Below are 25814 nucleotides of genomic sequence, written 5' to 3'. Positions count from 1 at the left end.
GGGTACTGTTTGTGGCTCTTCCACGGGCTTCCTGTGTGCCCTTGAGCAAATCTTTTCCCATCTCTTTTCCTTAGGAAACCCAACTGTGCAATAGGGGATAAGACTGACATGGCTCTGAGGGGGCTGAGATCAGGTTTTTTTTTTAGCAGAGGTTAGGAAACAAATGAGCCACGAAAACTGAACTCTCCTCTGCCCTTTAGAGAGGGTCCAAATGAAGTCTATTGGCAGCGCCTTGAGGCAATTTGAACTAGGGAGGCTGCTGCATGTGCTGTATCTATTTTGGGGATGATTGAGAGGTTCATTCTTCAGGTCGTGAATCTGGCAGCTGTTACTAGCACAAATTCACTTAAAAAAGGAACTAATCATTCTTCATGCATCTTTCCTATGTGATATTCTCTCAGAGGACTTTCCAAGTTCTCTGTTGCTTCACCTCAGCATTATTCTAACAGATTAGAACAGTGGCTGGGAATTAATTGCACTTACAAATACGATCCATTAGTGGGGGCTCACAGGAATCTTTGCAAACCACACATGCTTTTTCCGTATTACCTGTTTCATCACTGTATTCCCCGTCAGAGCAGTTCACGCATTGAAAGCAACAGGTGGGCTCTCCCTCAATGATACCTTTTCTGGTACCTGGGAGGCAATCCGTGCTGCAGTTAGAGACTGGCACCTGCAAGACAAAGAGTAGTCTGGTTAAACATGCAAATGCATGATCCAGAACCTTGATGGGGAAGGGGCTCATACATAGGGTGACCAGACAGCAAGTGTGAAAAATCAGGACAGGGAGTTGGGGGTAATAGGAGCCTATATAAGACAAAGCCCCAAATATCAGGACTGTCCCTATAAAATCGGGACATCAGGTCACCTTACTCATACACATTCTACTCTGGTGAGAAATTACAAAATGTGCTAAAATCAGATACTATGGTGATGAGCACAGTATAAAATTCTGGAGAGATATCCATCCTGAAGGTTGGTTGGTCTCTCAATATTTTCCAATTTTCTAACCCAAAAAATGTTGCAGCCAACACAGGGGAATTCTATATTAGACCCTGTCCTAACAGATAAATAAGAACTGACCACAGAAGTAAAAGATGATGGTAGCTTAGGTAAAAGTGATCATGACTTGATCACATTTATATTGTGCAAGCAGAATAAACTCTAGACCAGATATATATATACATACACTTGTTGCTTTAAGGGCCGATTTCACAAAGCTGAAAACAATTATGAGCAAAATCAACTGGGATGAAGAATTTAATCCCAAACATACAAATGATAATTGGGAGTCATTTAAGAACACCTTACTAAATGCCCAGAAAGTCACAATCCTGCTATTGAGGAAGACGGCTGTGCAGGTTAAAAAAAACAATCTGGGCTAGAGGGGAAGTGAAGGCAGCTGTAAAAAAAAAAAACATACACACACAGATACACCAAATGAAAGAAAGGGGAAGTTGATAGTAATTAATATAAATCAGAAGTTAGGAATTGTAGAAAATTGATAAGGGAAGCCAAGGGACACATAGAAAAATCTGTGGCCAGGAGAAGTAAGGATGATAAGGCATTTAAAAATATATTAGGAACAAAAAGAATCTTGACTCATAGACTCATAGACTTTAAGGTCAGAAGGGACCATTATGATCATCTAGTCTGACCTCCTGCACAATGCAGGCCACAGAATCCTTGACAATGTTATTGGTCCATTACTAGATGAAAAAAGAATTATCAATAAGAATGCAGAAAAGGCAAATGTGCTCAACAACTATTTCTCTTCTGGATTTGTGGAAAAACAGATAATGCAGTCTCATCATATGGTGATGATAACACTTTCTCAATTTCACTAATATCTCAGGAGGATGTTAAACAGAAGCTACTGAAGTTAGATATTAAATCAGTAGGTCTGGAAAACCTGCATCCAAAATTTTTAAAAAAGATTACTGAGGATTGCACTGATCCATTAATGCTCATTTTCAGTAAGTCTTGGAGCACTGGGGAAGTGCCCGAAGACTGGAAGAAAGCTAATGTTGTGCCAGTGTTTATTAACGATAAATGGATTGGAATGGGTAATTATAGATGTCAGTCTGACATCAATTCCAGGCAAAATAATGGAGCAACTGATACTGGACTAGATTAATAAAGAATTCAACTCATGCAAATCGACATGGATTTACAGAAAATAGATCATGTCAAACTAACTTCATATCTTTTTGATGAGATAAGTTTGGTTGATAAAGTTTGGTTGATGTAATTTACTTAGACTTCTGTAAAGCATTTGACTTGGTGCCGCATGACATTTTTATTAAAAATTGAAATGACATAAAGTTAACATGGCACTCACTAAATGGATTAACAACTTGCTAACTAATAGGTCTTAAAATGCAGTTGCAAATGGGGAATTGTCACCAAGCACATCTGTTTCTAATGAGATCCTGCAGGTATTAGTTCTCAGCCCTACACTATATAATTTTTATCAATGACCTCGAAAAAAAACATAAAATCATCACTCATTAAGTTTGCAGATGACTTTGTGGGGAAAAAATTGTGGAACTAGTAGATAATGAAGAAGACAGGCTAGAGATTAAGGGTGGTCAGGATCACTTGGTATATTGGGCACAAGCAAACAATATGTGTTTAAATATGGCTAAATATAAATGTATACATCTAGGAACAAATAATGTAGGCCATACTTACAGGATGGGGGACTGTATTCTGGGAAGCAGTGACTCTTAAAAACACCTGGGGGTTGTGGTTTGTGGTGGATAATCAGCTGAATATGAGCTCCCAGTGTGTGATGCTGTGGCCAAAAGAGCTAATGCTATCCTCGATGCACAAACAGGGGAATCTCAAGCAGAAGAGCAGAGGTTATTTTATCTCTGTATTTGGCAATGATGAGACCACTGTTGGAACACTCTGTCCAGTTCTGGAGCCCACAATTAAAGAAGAATGTTGGTAAATTAGACAGTTCAGAGGATAGCCATGAGAATGATTAAAGGATTAGAAAATCTGCATTATAGTGATTGAGCATTTTTGAGTCTATCTACTTAGGGCTAGTCTACACTTACGAGCCGGGTCGACGCGGTGAGTTCGACTTCTCGGAGTTTGAACTATCGCGTCTAATCTGGACGCGATAGTTCGAACTCCGGAAGCGATAGTTCGAACTCTGGTACTCCACCACTGCAAAAGGCAGTGGCGGAGTCGACCTTGGAGCCGCGGACTTCGATTCCACGGCGTCTGGACGGGTGAGTAGTTCGAACTAGGGTACTTAGAATTCAGCTACGCTATTCACGTAGCTGAATTTGCGTACCCTAGTTCGACCCGCTTCTTAGTGTGGACCAGCCCTTAGGTTAGCAAAGAGAAGGTTGAGAGGGTGACTTGATTACAGACCATAAGTACCTATATCGGGAATTGATATTTAATAACGGGCTCTTCAGTCTAGCAGAGAAAGGCACAACATGCTCCAATGGCTGGAAGTTGAAGCAAGACAAATTTAGACTGGAAATAGGCATACATTTTTGACAGTGAGAGTAATTAATCTTTGTTACAAGTTACCAAGGGTCATGGTGGATTCTCCATCACTGACAATTTTGAAATCAAGACTGGATTTTTTCTAGAAGATCTGCTCTAGGAATTATTTTGGGGACGTTCTATGGCATGTGCAATACAGGAACTCAGACTAGATGATCATAATGGTCTCTTCTGGCCTTAAAATCTCTGAATCTCTCTCAAATCGGTGCTCTGATTCTGGCCCAACAGGCCTGTCGCTCAGGGGGTTGCAGGAGAAGCCTGAATATAGCTGGTGCTACAGGAAGGAAGATACATACTCCAATAAGGGAGTAGGTAAATTTTGTAAGTGGTGGCCAAACTGCAAGGGTAAAAATGAATTTAATGCTGGTGGAAAGTGTCAGATTGACAGCCCTGGAGACTGAAATCTGCTGAGAGAACATGTGTAACCGAAAAACTGTCCTCCCTCAACCAGCCTTATCAGTATTCTCCACTTTTGTGTTTGAAGGACCATTTCTAGGGAGGAGAAGGTAGACCACAAGTCTTTGTAATCTCTGCTACATAATGGACACTAATTCCACTGGGAACTCATATTTAGGGTACTATTTTTAGGTTTTAACAGATAAACACCAATAAAACACCCCTGATTAGAAAAAAAATGAAATGAGTGTTTATTCAATAAACACTAGAAATGGTTACTCAATTCATGCTTACTACACCTCTTTCCCAGTGCAGTTTGTTTATGTAGGTGATGTCCCTGCTCCCTGGCTTGTATCTTAGGGCTTCTCTACACAGAGCAGTAATGCAGACTACCGGAGTGTGATTTCTGAAATGCACTAATGTGTTGTGCATTAATTGGTTGGTACACAATCTGTGGGCATGCACTAGAGGTTCTCTATTGTGCTCTATATAGAAAAAGCCTTGAAGAAAATCCAATTTTTGGACATCTACATAGAACTCAAAAATTGCTAAAAATAAACCCTGAAAAATGACATTATTAAACCCCGAAAAACAGAAGCCCAACTCATGTTACTCATAACATCTAAGCGTTATCAAGTGGTAACAAAAGTCAGTTCTTACTGGCCTGAATTTGAATTAGCAGCCTAGAGTTGAAAGGTTCTAATTACCATGAAACAAACCGCTGAGTCAGCCTGTCTCCTTGATCTTGCATGATTACTAGTAACTAAAGCAAAGTAAAATGATTTCTTGCCACTCACTTTTATCCAATATCCCCTCCCACACAAATCCCCCCTCCAACATTGACTAAAACGAATTAACTAAATGTAAAATATTCACTACCCTGAGAAAAAGTTTAACCCCTAAAAGGGAGAAGGGTTAGATTTTTAGGTACTTAGGCGCCTAAAATTGCAGATAGGCACCTAAGGGGATTTTCAAAAGCTCCTAGGCACCTAACTACCATTGAAATGAAGGGAATTAGGTGCCATAGGCTAGGGACTCAAAGGGACTTAGGTGCCTAACTGCCACTGAGATCCTCAAAACACCTGGGACCTAAATTCGCATGGTGCCTAAGGTTCTGTCGGTGGCCATGCACAAAACTGCCTACGTTCTGAAGCTGATAGCTGCTTAATGTGCTTGCTCATGCTGAAGTCCCAGCAGGATTCACAAACGTAGTGTTCCCTGCCTGTGTCATCTGTGGGGCCTGATTTACTAGGTGTGCTCAGAGCACGCCCAACCCTACAAACGACAGCTGGGGACAACCAGGTGGGGACTTTTGGAGTTGGCAAAAATCTATCCAATAGCCCAGAGATTAGGCTACCTGCTATAGTCACCAGGGATGCAGAAGATTTAGGTTTCAATACCTAATTTGGAGCAGGGACTCAAACTTCCACTCCCAGGTGAGTGCCCTAATTACCATGCTGCAGGGTGGGTGTCTCTCAGTCTGTCCTTTGGGAGCTGTTCCACTTTGTAGAAATAATTGAATATTACTAGGAGCAGGGTCTTGACTGACTTTCCTACCTCTCGGATCTGTGCCCTAACCACCAGTCTACAGAGTCAATCTCTCTCTTTTTCTCTCTTCATCCAGCTCAAGGAGTATGTAATTATTTACACAAACTGGAACTGGCCGGCTTAGGTGGCTCCCCAGGGTGTGTCTGGGGGCCTGACTCTGGGTCGTGAATTCCACTGAGCAGCAAGGTGCCTAGGAGTTAGGTGTGGGACTGCCTAAATCCCTTTGTAGATCTAGCCCCTCGGCACTTATGAAACTCCCACTAGGCATCTAGCTGCATCTTTAGGCTCCTAATTAGCTTTACAAATCTGACCCAAAGTGCCAGAGACTCCCTGAAGTCCACAAAGGATTATACTATTGCTTTTGATTATACATGGAAGCGGTATAAAACCATAAGACAGATAGATGGTTGGATAGATCAATAGATCACCTATGAATCAACAATAAATAATAAATAATAATAAATAATACATAATAAATAAGTAATAATAAATAATAATAAACTGTTATACATAAAGAAGCCTTTCATCCTCAACGGACTTTAAAAGCTTTACAAACTTAAAACATGTAGAAAAACACAGGGGTTACTACATCTATCCTGATCCAACTCAACCATCTCTGTAATAGAACATAACAGCTGTTTCATGGGGTATAGTAATGCTTCACAACAGTATAGGTCAGGAAGTGATGATGAATACTGTACTCAACTGATACTGCAGGGGGACCTTAAACCTGAAGAATGTAATAGTCTAGAATCCGGCCAGAAAATTTGGGCTCACAAGTTTTCCACAACTTTTGGGGAAAGTGCCAGAGGATCTGTAATGATCAGAATGGGCTAGCACCTCCGTTTTTACATCTCTTTTGAAATGAAATTTATTGCTGCTGCTCCCAGATCCAGAACTTTAGCCTCTGAACTTGCCTAGGGAACATAAGAGTCAACTACTCAAGGATGGCAGGGAGAGATCTAACAGGGGACTATTGGACAGTTGCAGGAACTGAAAGCAACTGGAGGATCATAGGGATAAAGGATCTGTTGAAGGTAACACTGTTCAATATAGGGCTTTGGGCATGAAACTCCACAGTTCTAGGCCTGTTGCTTATGGTCCTATAAACCTCTGAAGCAGTGTTGCAGTCAGGAATCTGCTCCAAATAACACTGACCCATGGCATGTCTATAGCTCATTCTATCCAAGGATCTCAAAGTATTTATTTTACAAACTTTCACCAATGATTTTCCAATTCCCCTTGTGAAAGTCAGCTTACTAGGGAAAGTGAGGCAGAGAGAAGGGCAATGACCTTGCCCAATCAATACGTCAGCAGCAGAGCTAGGAATGGAACCCAAAACTCCTGGCTCTTCAACTCCTGCTGTAATCCCTCACTCATATTCCTTACGAATGTGTAACATGTATTCCCTCAGCTACTGTGATGTGAGGCAGTGCAGGGGTAGGACTAATTGAGTGTGGGGATTCTAGATGGATCTCTTAAATGTTTGCCAATCTGAACTTTCATTTTTAAAAAGTGTAAATTTCAGGTAGTGAATAAAACTTTCAAAAGGTGAAGCAAGTATAACTGATGCAGAATCTTCTGCTTGAGCTTTTGGAGAGACTGAAACAATAGCTTTGAGGTGTGAACTGTCCCATTAATTTAAATAGATGCTAAGTCAGTGGTTAACAATGATATTATTATGGTGAAAGATGCTAATGGCTGCAAGTAGTGGATCTAGGAGCCTATCTAGATTAATAGTGCAGCCCAGTTTGCTGCGCACTAAGTGTTCATCTAAACAAGCCCTAAATTCCAAAGTTAATCATAAACCTAATTAAAACCAATGTGGGTGTAAGGTACCTATCAGGTTCAACAAAAGGGGCTGTAGTATATAGTAAACCTGCTGCAGAAGATGGAAGCTATTGCCTGAGAAAATAGATGGCAAGGCATCCCAGAAATAATGTAGGTAGATTAACAGAGGTTTTCCCTTGTAGTAAAGGCAGGGGCTCAATCAGGATATAGATTAGAGATTGTGGGTATTGGAGATGGGAATCCAGCAGATGGATTTCTAGCCTCCTGAAAGGAAAAAAAGTCCCTGAGAGGAAGTACTGTGACTGAATTGCTTGGGCACAGAGCTTGCTAGAGTGGCAGACCTGGGGATTTCTGAGCAAGGACACTGCCTGCTGTTGTTTGTTTCTATTGTGCTCAGGGAAAAGGGACTTTGTGTACATTCTCTTCTTAAAAAAACAACAGCCCAAACCCAAGAATATATCTGACTCATATAATCAATTTCTCTTCCTAACAGAAACAACTTTGCAATGCACCACATTTTGGCTAGCCAGTGGGGCCAAAAGAGGCAACACTATTTTAAGTATCAGCATTCTTAACTATGAGAGATTGAGAAGTGAAGCACTAGCCGAGGAGTATGGAGGATACATAAATTAAGATGAATCAGTCCTTAATAACACATGGTGGCATTGGAATGGAAGTGTGTGTGTGTGTGTGTGTGTGTGTGTGTGTGTGAGATCTAATTTTCTTGAAGAAAGGCTCAGCTTTCAAAGATTTAGAAAACACCATGGTGAGGCCATAAGGTGACCTATGGCACTTACCTCCCTGGAGAATCCACTCCACAGGATTTTGTTTTCATTGATAAAGAGCCTCTCTCCCTTCTTGGCATAAACATTGTAGTGTCCGACCTCCTCAAACATGATAGAGCCATCTTCTGGTGACAGGTGCCAATTGATTATCGAGTAATTCCCTATCAGGTCCCCAGACTCGTCAAAATCCACTTGCTCCCCCATGTTACTGGTGAAATTTAAATGACGCAGATGCTTCAGTACCTAGAGAGAGAGACAAAGATGCCTTGAACACCTGCATGTAACAATCCCTCCTGGGCACAGGTCTTCTGGAGCATCAGTACCTTCAGCACAATACCCCATAGCCCCTACCAATTGAGGTGACTTCATTACCTCAGAGCAGTAGCAGGCTCCTGTCTTGTATATGGACCAGTCACTAAATGATGATATCACATCATTTAGCCAGCCTGTGACATACAAACCACACTCCCCACCTTCGCTTGCATCTTCACTGAACTATCAGTTATTGACGGACATGCAGCTATTACTCAACGCTTTTTTCTTCATTTTATAAAAAATACACTGCATTCCAGATGGAACATTAAACTAAGTCTCTTGAAAACTTGTAGGCCCTAGAGATCTTGTGACATTTTCCCAGAATTGTGTTGATCTGGCATCCTAGTCAAATTTGATAATTATATTCTGCCTCTGTACATTCTCCCTGCAGTTTAGCTAGAGTATTCTTCACTCCCTGTCTTAAACTCTGATGTGGTGTTGGTATGAGCAGTTAAACAATCCTAGGAACACTGAAGTTGCCATACCAGATAGGGCCAGTTGTCTATTTAGTCTAATATCTTGTCTCTGACAGTGCCTAGAACCAGATGTATCAAAGGAAAGGACAAGAACCCTGTATTGACAGTTAAGGAATAACTTCTCCTTATAGGAAGTTTCTTTCTAATGCCTGCCAGTTAGTTGCTGCTTTATCCCTCAAGCATGACGTTTCTATCCCTTATAGCATCTTCTCCTATTTACAGGAACTGTGGATGTTCTCATAGCTCATACTTATTCATTACTTATTTGAATAATTACATTTCTCTAACATACTTAAAAGAACATATCTTGACTCCTAGGTGCCCTTGACATCAGTTATAAATATATAACATAATCAAAATAACTCAACGAGCAGCACATTCCCCATTCCTATGCATACAACCTCAGACAGCAAATCAAATCAAAACCAGGCCTGCCTATCTGAGCCCTCCAATCAGGCAGGTGTAGCTGTGGGGAGTGGGGAGAGGGATGGAGGCAGTAGCAGTTCCTCTTTTCTGAATCTGGAGTCTTGGGGATCTCACCTTGGATATGGAACAGAGGCTCCAAATCATCTCTCCCTTCATCTCTACTCACAGCGTCGACAACACTTGAAGGACAAAGGAAGCCTCATTAGACAGAGATCCTGTCTGAAAGGAGTTCAGTCGGTAAGACTGCTAAAGCATGTGATGAGAGAAACCTTTTGCTTTGAATTCACTTAGTTTGTTAAGTTAGGTGTTAGTTGCGTTTTACCTTCATTTCATTGTAACCAATTTTAACTTTTATGCCTCATTACTTGTAACCACTTAAAATCTATCTTTCTGTAGTTAAGAAACTTGTTTTATAATTTTTCTCAACAAGTGTGTGTTTGGATTGCAGTGTTTGGGAAACTCCATTTGAGGTAACAAGATTTGTGCATATTATTTTCTATCAGTGAAATGAAGGACTTTATATGAGCTTGTGTTGTCCAGGAGAGGGCTGGGCAGTACAAGATGCACATTTTGGGGGGTGGGGAGGGGAAGTCTGAGACTGGGAGTTTGCTGGTGTTGCCCTGCAATGTAATTCATAGGCGGCTGGCTATAGCGCTCATATAATATAGCTGGGAGTGATTTACATGATGGAGGCTGTGTGTGAGCTGACCAGTAGTGGTTGCTCTCACAGCGAAGCAGTGTCAGAGGCACCCCAGTTTGAAGAATTGAGGGGACACAGCTGTCCATCAGTCCAGATTGTACCCTGGGGAATGTGTATACTTGGTATCCCTATATATGTAAATCCATACTTTGCTTTGTTGATCGAGTATTTTTCTATGTTCCTGTGACAGTCTACACTATTATGGTCAGTACTTTTACAAAACTATGATAAATCTTGTACAAAGTATACCTTCTGAGGTATCACTGGAAAAGGCAATCTGTTGAACATAACTGTTTGGTTGAAATGTATGTGTCTTCACTGTATATGAAGTTCTGAGATTTTGCTATATGTTTGTTACTGAAACATGTTGTGAGTTTGGGGAACACCCACCGACCAGTCCTCTAGAAATAACAAAGGAACTATAAAACAAGCATTACATGTCAAGCCTCATGTATATGGACAGGGGCAGCTCCAGGCCCCAGCACGCCAAGTGTGTGCTTGGGGCGGCATGCCGCGGGGGGCGCTCTGCCGGTCGCCGGGAGGGCAGCAGGCAGGCAGCCTTCAGCGGCATACCTGCGGAGGGTCCGCTGGTCCCGCGGCTTCAGTGGACCTCCCGCAGGCGTGCCTGCAGAGGGTCCGCTGGTCCTGCGGCTCCACCAAAGCCGCGGGACCAGCGGACCCTCCGCAGGCACGCCTGCGGGAGGTCCACCGGAGCCGCAGGACTGGCGACCGGCAGAGCGCCCCCTGCGGCATGACGCCGTAATTGGGGCGGCGAAATGTCTAGAGCCGCCCCTGTATATGGAAAGTGAAAGCAAGAATTTGCAATTCATATGTAAGACTGGATGTGAAACACATAGACAATGGGGGCTTCCTAACCCCATGACACAGCAAGAATTTTTCCAGCACCTGGAAGAGATTATAAAGTAAGAGACAGAGACATCATCAGATCACCTCTCTTCCCCTCCTCATACTGAAGGCAACAAGATCATTTAGAAAAAAGAAACATCATTGACTTGGGGGAAGTGGTCCTAACTGGAATACTTACCAGTGTGCACAGACTGCTGTAGACTTTTGGGTAAGGAAAAAAAAATAGTTACCTACCTTTTGTAACTGTTGTTCTTCGAGATGTGTTGCTCATGTCCATTCCATTCTAGGTGTGCACGTGCCCACTTGCATGGCCGTCAGAGATTTTTGCCTTAGCGATATCTGTAGGGCCAGCTGTGGAGACCCCTGGCCCTCATGCCACAGTATATCAGGCACCACCGGCTCTACGCCCTCTCTGTTTCTTCTTGCCAACCACTCCGATAGAGGGGCAGGAGGGCAGGTAGTGGAATGGACATGAGGAACACATCTCGAAGAACAACAGTTACGAAAGGTAGGTAACCGTTTTTTCTTCTTCAAGTACTTGCTCATGTCAATTCCATTCTAGGTGACTCACAAGCAGAATCAACAGAGGTGAGCTCAGAGTTCACAGTCTCGCAGCTTGCAGCACTGCTCTGCCAAAGCCAACATTGTCTCGAGCCAGCTGAGTCAGGGCATAATGCGATGCGAATTTGTGGACGGACTACCAGGTCACGGCCCGACAGATCTCCTGGATTGGCACCTGCACCAGGAAGGCTGCAGATGATGCCTGCGCCCTAGTCGAATGAACCGTCACGATCACTGGTGGGGGCACCTTTGCCAGCTCATAGCAAAAGCGGAAGCAGGCCATGATCCAAGACGAAATTCTCTGGGCTGAGACTGGGCAACCTTTCATCTGGTCAGCGACAGCAACGAACAACTGCATTGACTTATGGAATGGCTTTGTTCTATCAACGTAGAAGGCCAGTGCCCATCTGACGTCCAGGGTATGCAGCCTGCGCTTGTCATCTGTAGCATGAGGCTTTGGATAAAGGACTGGTAAGCAAATATCTTGACCAGTGTGGAACTCGGAGACGATCTTGGGCAGAAAGGCCGGGTGCAGATGCAGCTGGACCTTGTCACTGTAGAAGACCATATAGGGTGACTCCAACATGAGCGCACTCATCTTGGACACCCTACAGGCCGAAGTTATAGTGATGAAGAAGGCCACTTTCCAGGAGAGAAGCAGAAGGGAGCAGGAAGCCAAGGGTTCGAAGGGGGGACCCATGAGTCTGGACAGCACAAGATTCAGGTCCCAAGGGGGGACTGGGTCTTGGACATGCAGGTAAAGGCGCTCCAAACCCTTCAGGAAACGCCCCGTCCTGGGATGGGCAAAGACCGACCGGCCTTGAAGCAGAGGGTGGAACACCGAAATGGTCGCCAGGTGTACCTTGATCAAAGATAGTGACAGACCCTGGTGCTTAAAGGTGCAGTAAATCGTTCAGTATGTCCTGCAGCTGGGCCTCAGCCGCACTATTGTGACAATCCAAGGCCCAACACATGAACTTCTTCCACTTTGCCACGTAGGTCACCCTGGTGGTTTTCTGCTGCCCTGCAGGACCTGCTGGACACCAGCGCAACACCCCCATTTATCCACACTCAGCCACGCAGCAGTCAGGCTGTCAAGTGCAGCTACTCCAGGTTTGGGTGCAGCAGGTTGCCATGGTTCTGTGACAGCAGATCCAGCCGAAGAGGTGGCTGCAGTGGGATGGCTGCCGAGAGACTCAGCAGCATGCCGAACCAGTGTTAATAAGGCCATGCCAGGCCTATGACGATGATCAGTGCTTTGTCTTGCTTTACCTTGATCTGGACTCGTGGATCGGCAGTACCGGCGGGAAGGCAAACATCAGCGCTCCCGACCACGGAATCAGGAAGGCGTCCAATATGGGAGGCTTTGTCCCTGCACTGCTGAGAACAGAACACGTGGCACTTCCTGTTCTGTCTGGATGTGAACAGGTTTACCTGGGGAGTCCCCCACGTGCAGATCAGGCTGACCACCTCCGGATGGAGCGACCATTTGTGGCGAGACGAGAAGGTCCTGCTGAGGCGATTCACCAGGATGTTCTTGGCTCCGGGTAGGTGGGCGGCTACCAGATGAATGGCATGCTGCACACAAGTCCCAGAGGCTGAGCATTTCCTGACAAAGGGCTGAAGACCTGGCTCCTTGCCTGCTGGTGTAGTACATCGCGGCTGTATTGTCCATCAGGACCTGCACCGCCTTGCCCTTCAGGGGGGCAAGAATACCTGGCAGGCCAGGCACACCACTTTTTAGCTCCCTGGCAGGAGTGTAGGTCCCATATCGCTCCTAAGAGTCAGTGGTGGACCTTTCAGGAGGCTGAACACCCCAGCTGGGGAGGCATGATCACGTGGCTCCAGAATAGTCTGGTGGGCAGGCCTGGGTTTCTTGATAGATGACCCCTGGGCCAACTTGCTCAGTGCCGGGAAGTGCTTCTTGGCCTTCTTCTTTGGCACCGGCGATGGTGAACGGTGCCGTGAGGAGTCGGTGCTGGCAGTGCGCTGCGCAGAGAGGCTGAGGCACTTGGTGCAACCTGTCTGGACAGCTCAGAAGCTGGGCGGAGGGCGGACTCCATCAGGAGAACTCTGAGGTGGATGTGCTGCTCCTTCTGGGTACGGGGCTGAAAGTTTTGCAGATCTGGCACCACTCCTTAATATGTGACTCCCCCAGGCACTTAAGGCAACCGCTGTGGGAGTCACTCACAGGCATAGTCCTAGTGGGGATTGAACCCAGAGACCGGGGCATTCCCCGCCTGAGGAACAGTCCCGCTGGGATCCTAACTACTAACTAACTCATACTTAACAACTATTTAAGAACTATTTGACAACCACTTAAGACTAGCAAAGTGAAGTATATACAATGGCCTTAAGGCACAAAGCTCAAAATGGTAGACAACCACTAGCTCTTGCCAAGCAAGAGAGACACTCCGACTGACTACCACGAGCGGTAAGAAGGAACTGAGCAGGCGTAGGGCTGGCAGCGCCTAATTTACTGCGGCATGAGTACATCCCTCCAGGGGGCGCCACATCCCACCCTACAGGTACCACTAAGGTAAAATCTCCGATGGCTATGCATGTGGGCACGCGCACACCTAGAATGGAATCAACATGAGCAAGCACTATTACTAAATATAATAGAGCAGGATAACAAAGCAATGAATATAATACAGGTAAGCTGGCCCACTGGGCTACAATGGCCATGAATTTGGTAGGGCCCTAGTTATAACTAAATGGACAGCAACCTCCTGGATTCCTGGTTTAGGATTTATGAGGATTGATTATCTGCTGAATTAATCTGATGATTTGACTAAATTGATGACTTAACACCATCCAATACTGCTTCTGATTTTGATTTGATAATTGTATTATTCAATTTTTAGATAAGTTTAGTAGTGTTTATAATAGTTTAGCCTTAGTGACATGTTTTCTTGGTTTTCTGTTAGTTAATTAAGCTTAATAAAATTTATAAAAAGAATACTTAGTCATATTTCCTTCAGTAACTACCAAGAACCAGAACCTTTGATTCAGAATCTTGGTTGGCATCAACCAGTCCACCCAGGAACTTAATCACTGTTCTCTAAGTTAACAATATGAAACATCTTGGGCCTTGCGTAGACATTCTACAGCACCAATATGGCAAGAGTGCAGAGTAAATAAAAATAGATTATTAAAAAAACAAAAGTTTTTTATTTAAGTTGAAATTTTTCTTTTAATTTAAATTAAATACTGGGTTTTTTTAAATTGTATTTAAAATAAAATGTTAAATTAACAACATATTTTTAAAGCCTAAACTTATTATAATCTATTAAAATAATTTAAATTGAATACAAAACATAAATATTAAGAAGTATGTGTTTGCTGCCAAGTTTTAAAGAAAGTCAAACCATTGAACTGATGAAAGTTGATGGCTAAGTACCCGGAATCAGAGTTTTTTGACGTGCTAAATGTGCTAAACCAGCTTTTGTTAGCAACAACCTTGTCTCATAGAGAGATATATTTTTGAATTTTCATAAATAGCCTTTGAAAATATTGTGGAGCTGATAGCAAAGGTTTTTTGAAGGTGGATTCCAAAGATTTGTGGTTATTGTCCACATGGATATGATCATGTCACACAAGATACTGGTCAAACTTGAAGCATGCTAAAACAATGGTTGGCATTCCTTCTCTGTTTGAGCATAGTTATACTTTGTAGTAAAGAGTGTTCTAGAAGCAAATGCTACAGGCTAACCATCTTGTAACAATGCTGCTCCAAATCTGTATTCATTGGCAGCACACTGAATAGTTACAGATTTCTTCACATCATAATATTTTAGGACTAGATGGTTAGTCACTAGCTCTTAGATTTCTTTGATCAGAGAGGTAGCCGTGTTAGTCTGGTTCTGTAAAAGCAGCAAAGAATCCTGTGGCACCTTATAGACTAACAGACGTTTTGCAGCATGAGCTTTCGTGGGTGAATGCCCACTTCGTCGGATGCAAGAGTGGAAATTTCCAGGGGCAGATAAATATAAGCAAGCAAGAAGCAAGCTAGAGATAACGAGGTTAGTTCAATCAGGGAGGATGAGGCCCTGTTCTAGCAGTTGAGGTGTGAAAACCAAGGGAGGAGAAACTGGTTCTGTAGTTGGCTAGCCATTCACAGTCTTTGTTTAATCCTAAACTGATGGTGTCAAATTTGCAAATGAACTGAAGCTCAGCAGTTTCTCTTAGAAGTCTGGTCCTAAAGTTTTTTTGCTGGAGGATGGCCACCTCCCTGATTGATCTAACCTCGTTATCTCTAGCTTGCTTCTTGCTTGCTTATATTTACCTGCCCCTGGAAATTTCCACTCTTGCATCCGACGAAGTGGGCATTCACCCACGAAAGCTCATGCTGCAAAACGTCTGTTAGTCTATAAGGTGCCACAGGATTCTTTGCTGTTTTTACAGATTTATTTGAAAGCATCTTACTGTTGGGATGCCCATCCCCATCCAGCATCTTTATCAGGCAATTTCCTCAGAGGCCCTTTGATCTGGGAAAGTTATGGCAGGAAGTTGGATGGATAACTAGCAGATCCCATGAAGTGCTGTATGTCTTGCATACTTTGTGAAGAGGCAGTGTCCAAAATGGTTGGACCGTCTCTGGGCCTGGTTTTACGCCCTCTGCAGTTAGAAGGTGTCCAATATACAGCACATCTTTGGAAAACAGGAAACAATTCTGTATGCACTCTTTGAGTCTGATCTCACCCCTCCTGTGTGCCCTGGGTTTGGTCAGTGTCCATAGGTAGCCCTTTCTGATTCTCTCTCCTTAGCCCAGTCTTCTGGCATGAGGCAATGAACAATCCCCCTTCACAGAGAGCATTCCCTCTTAAATATCGTCTCTAACTCCGTTGGCCATGGGCCCAGGATGATGAACAGGAGCTCACTTCCCACCAGGCTTCTGTGTAGAGCAGTGGTTTTCTAATGGGTTGTGGAATGTAAGGTACTGGTCACGGTGGCGCTGGTCAGCATTGCCGACCGGGCCATTAAAATCTCATCGGCAGTCCTGCCCAGCTAAGGCAGGCTAGTTCCTACCTGTTCTGACACTGCGCTGCGCCCCAGAAGCGGCTAGCAGCAGGCCCAGCTTCTAGGCAGAGGGGTCATGGGTGCTACCCCCACCCCGAGCACCAGCTCCGCACTTCCACTGGCCGGTTCCTGCCCAATGGGAGCTGGGGGGGGAGTGGTGCCTGCAGGTGAGAGCTGCAAGGAGCCGCTTGCACACCTCCGCCTAGGAGCCAGGCCTGCTGCTGTCTGCTTCCGGGGAGCAGTGTGGTCCATGGTGCCAGGACAGGCAGGAAGCCTGCCTTAGCACCCACACTGAGCTGCTGACTGGGAGCTGCCTGAGGTAAGTCCATGCCCCAATCCCGCATCCCAATCTTCTGCCCCAGCTCCAAGCCCCCACAAACCAGGAGCCCCTTCCTGAACCCCAAACCTCTCATCCCTGCCCCCCCATAACCTGCACCCCCAGCCCAGAGCCCTGACCTCCTCCTGCACCTCAAGCCCCTACCCCAGTCCTGAGCCCCCGCAAAACCCAGAACCCCCTCCTGCACCCCAAACCTCTCATCCCCAGCCCCAACCCAGAGCCTGCACCCCCAGCCCAGAGCCCTGAACACCTACCAAGCCCCTGCCCCAGCCCAGAGCCCCCTCCCCCATACCCTTCATCCCCAGCTCCACTGGGTCGCGGGCATCAACAATTTTTTTCAACTGGGTCGCCAAAAAAGAAGTTTGAAAACAACTGGTCTAAGGAGCTCATTGTTCTTGTGGATGGCCCGGTGGCTGAAAGACAATCAGAGTTGATGGGCCTAGATTGCTCTGAGCCAGTTACTCAGGCATAGTCATTTAACTAGGTGTCAAGCTCTTACCACAAAAGGGATGTGCTAGTCCACAATGGAGGTTACAATACAAAATGAAGGTCACACTGAAACATGAAGGTTACAACAAGAAGTGGAGCCCCTGAAAAGAAATGGCATTCACGAAACTAGATGGAGTTGACAATTTGACACAGACATACCCCCAATCTTGCCAGAGAAAAGCCAAATGTCATTCACAGCCTTCTAGATCTGCCAAAAGGAGTCCAGAAAGATGTCAGTAAGCAGCTGTTTGTGGGCATGAAGTTTTCCCAGTCAGAAATCATCTTTGGGATCTAAAACAGGAAAGACCTTGGCAGGATCTCTTCAATTGTTGGCAAAGATTAATGGGAACATTGCAGAGCTTTAATGAGGTATCACAGAATATGAGGGTTGGAAGGGACCTCAGGAGGTCATCTAGTCCACCTCACTGCTCAAAACAGGACCAATCCCCAGATGGCCCCCTCAAGGCATGAGCTCACAACGCTGGGTTTAGCAGGCTAATGCTCAAACCACTGAGCTATCTCTCCTCCTGATACAGAGATAAAGTTTGCTTGGCCTTTTTACTAGCTATCATATTGCCTGGTGGCCCTGTAACTTCCTCTAAGTCTCCCAACTCCACAACGTTGTCATTTTGTTTTTTTAAGTTCCTTCTTCAAAGATGGTATAGCAGTTTCACCTTAGGGTTGATAGCCAAGTGGCCCAGGTTTTCCAGGCAGGCAACCAAGGCCTTTAAAACCATCCCCATATCGATTGAGTTTGTTTCTTTATTAGAGGCATATGGCTGGAATGCTTTAAAGCATTGCAGATCATTATTTCATCTGCCACCTGTAAAAGCCTCAATTTTCACTGGATTCTGCTGAGAGCAAAGGCACTTATGCCTGGTTATCTATTGGTCTATACTATAGTTTCAGTGTCATTTTGATAAGATGTACTGAAAAGATCTCTCTTATATATTCCATCTCTTTTAGGAAAAAGGTAGCTTTCTAAAAAATCTAGGATTTTACTTAATCTTGTTGTTCGGCAGCTGCTAGCTGTAAATGCAGAAATGAGAAAGTGGCCATGATCCAAAATCGATATGGGATTCACTGATAAAGAATTAAAAGATGGGAATATAATTAATACTAGTCAACACAGTTTTGTGGAAAATTGGTGTAGTCATACAAACCTGATTTCATTTTTTGATGAGACAACAGGCTTGGTTAATAAAGATAACTGCAGAGAAGTAATATACTTTAGTAAGGAGTTTGACTTAGTAGCACACAGCAATGCACAAGCAATGCATATTATGATTAAAAAACGCACTATACAATATCAACAGATCACATATTAAATAGATTGAGAACTTGCTACATGACAAATCTCAAAGAGTAGTTATCAGTGGGGAATTATCAAATATGGGTGTGGTTCTAGTGAGGTTCTGTAAGAATCAGTTCTAGGCTTGATGCTATTCAAGATTTTGATCAATGAAACAGCCAATGGGAGTGGGAGCCAGTGCTCGGGGCAGGGGCAGCGCGCGGAGCTCTGTGGTCCCTTGCCTAGGAGCCGGACCTGCTGCTGGCCACTTCCGGGGCACAGTGCAGTGTCAGAAGAGGTGGGAACTAGCCTGCCTTAGCTGAGCAGCACTGACGACAGGACTTTTAACAGCCCGGTTGGTGGTGCTGGCCAGAGCCACTGTGACCCAGTGCCTTATTTTCCGCGACCCAGTACTGGGTTGCGACCTGCAGCTTGAAAACCAGTGATCTAGACCATGCTTACAGGGCTTTATCCTGATAACCAGGGATTCTGAAAAGGACTTAGGTGTCACAGTGCACAACCAAGTCAACATGAGCTCTCAGTGCGATGCAGTGGCAAATACTGCTAAATGAAATAATTGACTGTATAAACACAAGAATAGATTAATAGATTAGAAGATCAGAAGAGACCTGTGATCATCTAGTCTGCACTTCTATATAGAACAAGTCATAGGACTTCCATGAATTAATTCATGTTGGAAATTGAGCATATATTTTAGAAAAACATCCAATCTTGATTTAAAAATTGTCAGTGATAGAAAATCCACCACAATCCTTGGAAAGTTGCTCCAGTGGGTAATAACCTTCATGGTTAAAAATTTGCACCTTATTTCTAGGCTGAATTGTCTGCCTTCAGCTTCCAGCCATTGGCTCTTGTTATAATTGCTAGATTAAAGAGCCCATTTTCAAAATTTTGTTCTTCATGTACCTACATATAGACTTTGACCAAGTTGTCCTGTAATCTTCTTTTGGTTGAGATAAACAGATTGAGCTCTTGGAACCTCTCACTATAAGCAGGTTTTCTAATCCGTCAGTCATTTTTGTGGCTCTTGTCTGCACCCTCTCCAATTTATCAATATCCTTCTTGAATTGTGGACTCTAGATCTGGACACAGTATTTCAGTAGTGGTTGCAGCAGTGCCAAATACAGAGGTAATATAACCTCCCTACTTCTATTTGAGATTCCCTGTTTATATAATGACAGGTTTCAGAGTAGCAGCCGTGTTAGTCTGTATCCGCAAAAAGAACAGGAGACTAACAAATTTATTTGAGCATAAGCTTTCGTGGGCTACAGCCCACTTCTTTGGATGCATGGATCCATTCCATGCATCCAAAGAAGTGGGTTGTAGCCCACGAAAGCTTATGCTCAAATAAATTTGTTAGTCTCTAAGGTGCCACAAGTACCCCTGTTTATATGTCATCTTATCCCTTTTGGCCATAGCGTTGTACTGAGGGTCATGTTCAGGTGATTACCCCTCTTGACTCCCCAAGTCACTGCTTCCCCCATCCTGTACGTATAGCCTGCATTCTCTGTTCCTAGAGTAGTGAGTAGGAGTAGAGAGGTGATTTTACCTCTGTATCCTACATTGGTGAAACGGATACTGGAATACTGCATCCAGTGTCCATGTTTTAAAAAGGATATTGAAAAATTGGACAGGGTGTAGACAACAGCCATAACAATGATTTGAGTGTTGGAAAAAATGCCGTGCAGTGAGAAACTTAAGGAGCTCAATCTGTTTAATTATTAAAGAGAAAATCAAGATGTGATTTGATCAAGGTATATAAAGTACCTTCACAGGGAGAAAATACCAGATACTAAAGGGATCTGTAATTTAGCAGAGAAAGGCATAGTATGAATCAACAGCTGGAAGTTAAAGCTAGTCAAATTCAAATTTGAAATCTGGTGCAAATTTTTAAAAGTGAGGATGATTAACCAGTGGAACAAACTACCAAAGGAAGTGGAAGATTCTCCATCTCTTGAAGTCTTCAGATCAAGACTGGATCCTTTCTGAAAGATATGCTTTAGCCAAACAGAAATTATTGAGCTGAACACATGAGTAGTTAGATTTAATTTTATGTCCTGTGTTACACAGAAGTTCTGACTAGATAATCTAATGGTCCCCTCTGGCCTCAAAACCTATGAATCTATTAATATAAATGAACTGCTGTGTTCAGCATATTCACCCTGATCGCCATGCTGCCTTTCTCCTGTCTTACATCCACGTCATAGTTTTCTCTGTGAGGATCTAAATAAACTCCAGTTTTCACACTTGCATTTGCATTGTGCCAAGGAGTGGAGTGCGGTTCACAGCTATTGCTGAAGTGACTCAATGCCTCTGGTTGGCCACAATAAAGAATTAAAGCAGTAAAAACTACTTTACTTCTGACACATTATGGTCTGCATGTAAAGAGCAGCCAGAGGAAACCATTTACAGTGCAAAACAAGAAGTTTTATCAGTTCTATAAAACCCAGGAACTAGACTACATATTATTGACTGCCATCTACTGGTATCTTATCTATTATTAACTAGCTGTTTACATGTATATACATATAGAGTTCTTCTGTAAGAGCTCCCTGTTATCTGCAGCTGCCTCCAGGCAACAGCCCATATGTACCATAGCCTTTTCAAAGTGGGAATGCATGAGTTTAGTCTGCAGAAGAGAAGAATGAGGCGGGATTTGATAGCTGCTTTCAACTACCCGAAAGGGGGTTCCAAAGAGGATGGATCTGGACTGTTCTCAGTGGTGGCAGGTGACAGAACAAGGAACAATGGTCTCAAGTTGCAGTAGGGGAGGTCTAGGTTGGATATTAGGAAAAACCTTTTCACTAGGAGGGTGGTGACGCACTGGAATGGATTACCTAGGGAGGTGGTGGAATCTCCTTCTTTATAAGTTTTTAAGGACAGGCTTGACAAAGTCTTGGCTGGGATGATTTAGTTGCAGTTTAGGTCCTGCTTTGAGCAGGGGATTGGACCAGATGACCTCCTGAGGTCCCTTCCAATCCTGATCTGACAGAAACCTTGAAATGGCTTCATTCGGTAACCAAAAATGTGCTACAATTGAGAGGTATGATGCCTAGCACAACAGAGGCCTGATCCTGATCAGGGAGTCTAGGCACTACATAATAGTAACCATATAGTATAAACGTCAGATTAAGCTTTCTCCCAAGCTTGGCTATTTCTAGTTTTCTCTACAAGACCCCTTTGGGTAGGTCTACACAGCATTTCGGACTGAGCAGAAGCAAGCTTCCCAGCCCAGATCAACAGACTCGAGTTAACAGGGCTCCTGCTACTGCTCTAAAAATAGTTGTATAGACAGTGCTTTGAAGTTGCAGCTTGGGCTGGAGCTTGGGCTTTGAAGCCTAGGGAGTTGGCATATAGTATTTTTTTCTTCACTTCCTGTTCTAATCTGTTATGCAGTGTTGCAGTCTGCTATTAAACATTTCCCATGTCCCACCCGAGAGCTGGCTGGATTTCAGTGGTGGGTTGATGATCTCTGTGTGTAGAAAGTACAGAACTTTTACTTGTTTTGATAATAGGCATTATACAAATTCACAGATATGGTGTTTGATTCTGCAACAGCACTTGCACAGACACATCACTGCACAGTGTTGCCTTTTTAGGGGCATGTAGAATGTTGATAGTTAATAGTGTCAGTGAGTTGAACTAATGAGAAATGTCTGGGTTCCCTAGAAACCCTTTTGCTTTATTTTATCACATTCATCTCAGTTAATCTGTTCTTCTGCCTTACATCCTGACATTAGTCTTCCTAGAAATCATTATATATCCCTGGCTGGGAGCTGGTTTTACAGAATTACCTTAGCAGCACATTTTCTTCAGTCACATACACCATAGATGAGGATTAGAGTCACCAGACCGTAGATATCTGCAAACCAACTCATGTATAAAATGATACTTCTAATTTACAGGGAGATAGTTGTACAAAAGCATTAACCTGCACTGAATGGCTTATTCTCTAGTACAGGGGTCAGCAACCTTTCAAAAGTGGTGTGCCGAGTCTTCATTTATTCACTTTAATTTAAGGTTTCGCGTGCCAATAATACATTTTAACGTTTTTAGAAGGTCTCTTTCTATAAGTCTATAATATATAACTAAACTATTGTTGTATGTAAAGTAAAAAAGGTTTCAGAATGTTTAAGAAGCTTCATTTAAAATTAAATTAAAATGCAGAGCCCCCTGGACCGGTGGCCAGGACCCGGGCAGTGTGAGTGCCACTGAAAATCAGCTTGTGTGCCGCCTTCGGCACGCATGCCATAGGTTGCCTACCCCTGCTCTAGTATATAGATTATCACTGCAGTCCTGCCCAAGGAATAGAAGATTCCATGTAAGTCAACTCGTGCAGGGAAGCAGCAAGTCCTGCCTAGAATATGAACCAGAGGGGCAACAGCAACCAGAGGAATAAACTTTTTGATTCCTGCCTACCAATAGGCTTGGCCTCCATTGCTGGAATTTCTGATGAGCATCTCATGAAACAGCTCTTGAGTTGAAAAGGGAGAGGCCTTGTTAACAGTCTCAGATTATCATGAACACAAGGTTCGTGGCCGACATGTGTGAAGTGCTTTACTATGAAATGTGGGACCAAAATAAGGAGGAGAGGCTCAAGCAACCCAGAAATGTTTAAGCTCTAAACTTTAAAAGAAAGAGCTGCAGCCTGTGTTCTTTCATTGTGTAATTATGGGCCTTTTTTTTATAGGCACCAGCCTATCAATGATTAGCCAAACTCGTCACGGTCAAAAATATGTTTTGTAGCTAAAGATAGAAACAAATACTGAGCACTCAATCTAACATTTAAAAGACTCTGATATATTTAAAGAGTGCAATCATATCTCCTCTTATCCTTCTTTTGGTTAAGGAAAACAAACCGAGCTCCTCAAGTCTCCTTTCATACGACAGGCTTTCCATTCCTCAGATCATTCTAGTGGCCCTTCTTTGTACCCGTTCCAGTTTGAATTCATCCTTCTTAAACATTCTTGTCCCCCAGTGCATCACTAGATGTCAGGGGAGAGCTTATTCACACCCTGCTTACATCAGACAGACAGAAGATCCTTGTTGGTGATTCAGTACTCAGAAGAATCAAAAGAACATTCAGCAAGGGCCAGGCAGGGCAACAGGACAGTGGGCTGCTTACCTGGAACCAAGAGACAAGACATCACGCTAAGACTGGATAGGCTTTTGAAATCACTAGATAAAGATCATAGAATCATAGAATATTAGGGCTGGAAGAGACCTCAGGAGGTCATCTAGTCCAACCCCCTGCTCAAAGCAGGACCAACCCCAACTAAATCATCCCAGCCAGGGCTTTGTCAAGCTGGGCCTTAAAAACCTCTAAAGATGGAGATTCCACTACCTCCCTAGGTAACCCATTCCAGTGCTTCACCACCCTCCTAGTGAAATACTGGTGATGTTTGGTGATGATTCATATTGGCACAAATGACACTGCATTGTGGGATATCTCACAGACAGTAGATAACTTCAGGGCACTCAGAAGCATGCTGAAGCTGAGGAATGTCCAAACCATCTTCTCTGGTATCCTTCCTGTTCTCCGAGCAAAGGAAGACAGAAGGCAGAAGATTCTGGAAGTGAAACCCTGGATAAGTAAGTGATAAAGTGACTTTGGTTTTGAGAAACATTGATCCACCTTCTACAAGGTGTGTGGGGGCTGTATAGTTTGAATGGCCTCCAGCTCAGTAGAAGGGGACACAATCTCCTTGAGTACGGACTGGCTAAAGTGGTCAAGAGGGGATTAAACTAATACCAAGAGGGGAGGGTAGAAAGAGGGAAGATATGATCATCAGCTTAAAATTGGGATGTTGAAAATTAAATAAATCAAGGAACCAAAGGACACAAAGAGAATAAATTCTTTAATTGCTTATTCACCAATACTAGGAGCCCAGGTAATAAACAAGAAGAATTGGAATTCCTCATTTATGAGCATAAATTCTATCTAGTTGGTATTACTGAAACATGATGGAATGATTCACGCAATTGGAATGTTAAAATCAGTGGTTAGAATCGATTTAGGAAGGACTGAGTGGGCAAAAGAGGAGGGTGAACGGCACTCTGTATCAAAAATGGCATTACCTGTTTTCGAGTCACTGATAACTTGGAAGAAAATTAAATTGATTGCTTATGGATTTGTGTCCTAACAGCACAAGATGGAGTACTAGTTGGTGTCTGCTACAGACTACCAAATCACAATAGGGAGCAGGATGACCGCTTCCTTATATGAAAAAAAGCTGCGTGATCATGGGGGACTTCAGTTTGAGTATCATATGCTTGGGGTGTCATGCTGCCAATATTAAAACATCCTTGGAATGTCTAAATATTATAAATGACAATTATAACAAGTTGATCACATTTATAGTGTGCAAAGTGACATGTATATATGTTGTTTTAATAGGGCCATTCCACAAAGCTAAAAACAATTTAAGAATACCTTATTAGATGCCCAAATACCACAACATCTAATAAGGTATTCTTAAATGATTCCCAATTATCCTTTATATTTTCCTGATTAAATTCTTCTTCCCAGATGATTTGGTTTAAAAAACAACCACCTTGTTTAGAAAACAAGTGAAAACAGCTGTAAAAAATAAAATTTATACATATAACAAATGGAAGAAAAGGGAAGTTGATAGTAATGAATATAAATCTGAAGTTAGGAATTGTAGAAAATTGGTAAGGGAAGCCAAAGGACATAAGGAGACCTCTTTGATGAGCACAGTTAAGGACAATAAGAAATAATTTAATTAAAAATATATTAGGAACAAAAAGAATCCTGAGAATGGTATTGGTTCATTTCTAGATGAAAATGATATAATTATCAATAATAATGCAGAAAAGGCAGAAGCATGCAATAAATATTACTGTTTTGCATTTGGGGAAAAAACAGATGATATAGTCCCATCTTATGGTGATAACACTCTTTCCATTCCACTAGCATCTCAAGAGAATGTTAATCAACAGCTACTAAAGTTAGACATTTTTAAATCAGGAGGTCTGGATAACTTGAATCCATGGATTTAAAAAAAATCTGGCTGAGGAGCTCACTGGACTGGTGGTTTTCAATAAGTTTTGGAGTATTGATGAAGTTCCAGAAGATTGGAAGAAAGCTAATGTTTTGCCAGTGTTTAAAAAAAGATAAACGGGATGACCAGGGTAATTATACATCTGTCAACCTGGCCTCAATCCAAGCAAGATAATGGAGTGACCAATACAGGACTCAATTAATAAAGAATGAAATGAATATAATATAATTAATGAA

General features: G+C 43.2%; 1 protein-coding gene across 5 annotated transcripts in view; it reads right to left on the bottom strand.

Moving 5' to 3' along the window:
- CASR (calcium sensing receptor) overlaps window positions 1–25814 on the bottom strand; it is a 181711-nt gene that overhangs the window by 23761 nt on the left and 132136 nt on the right. For 4 of the 5 annotated variants that reach the window (XM_039504209.1, XM_039504211.1, XM_039504214.1 and 1 more), the window contains 3 exons: window positions 23577–23678; window positions 8061–8291; window positions 550–673 (listed from right to left, as the gene is read on the bottom strand). In XM_039504209.1, coding sequence (XP_039360143.1) covers window positions 550–673; window positions 8061–8291; window positions 23577–23678 — 457 coding nt within the window. The remainder of the gene's footprint in view (window positions 1–549; window positions 674–8060; window positions 8292–23576; window positions 23679–25814) is intronic. The other variant, XM_039504222.1, reaches the window with a different exon arrangement.

This window comes from Mauremys reevesii, linkage group 1 (assembly GCF_016161935.1).
Source record: "Mauremys reevesii isolate NIE-2019 linkage group 1, ASM1616193v1, whole genome shotgun sequence".
Taxonomy (NCBI): domain Eukaryota; kingdom Metazoa; phylum Chordata; order Testudines; family Geoemydidae; genus Mauremys; species Mauremys reevesii.
This window is presented reverse-complemented; position numbering and strand designations above follow the sequence as displayed.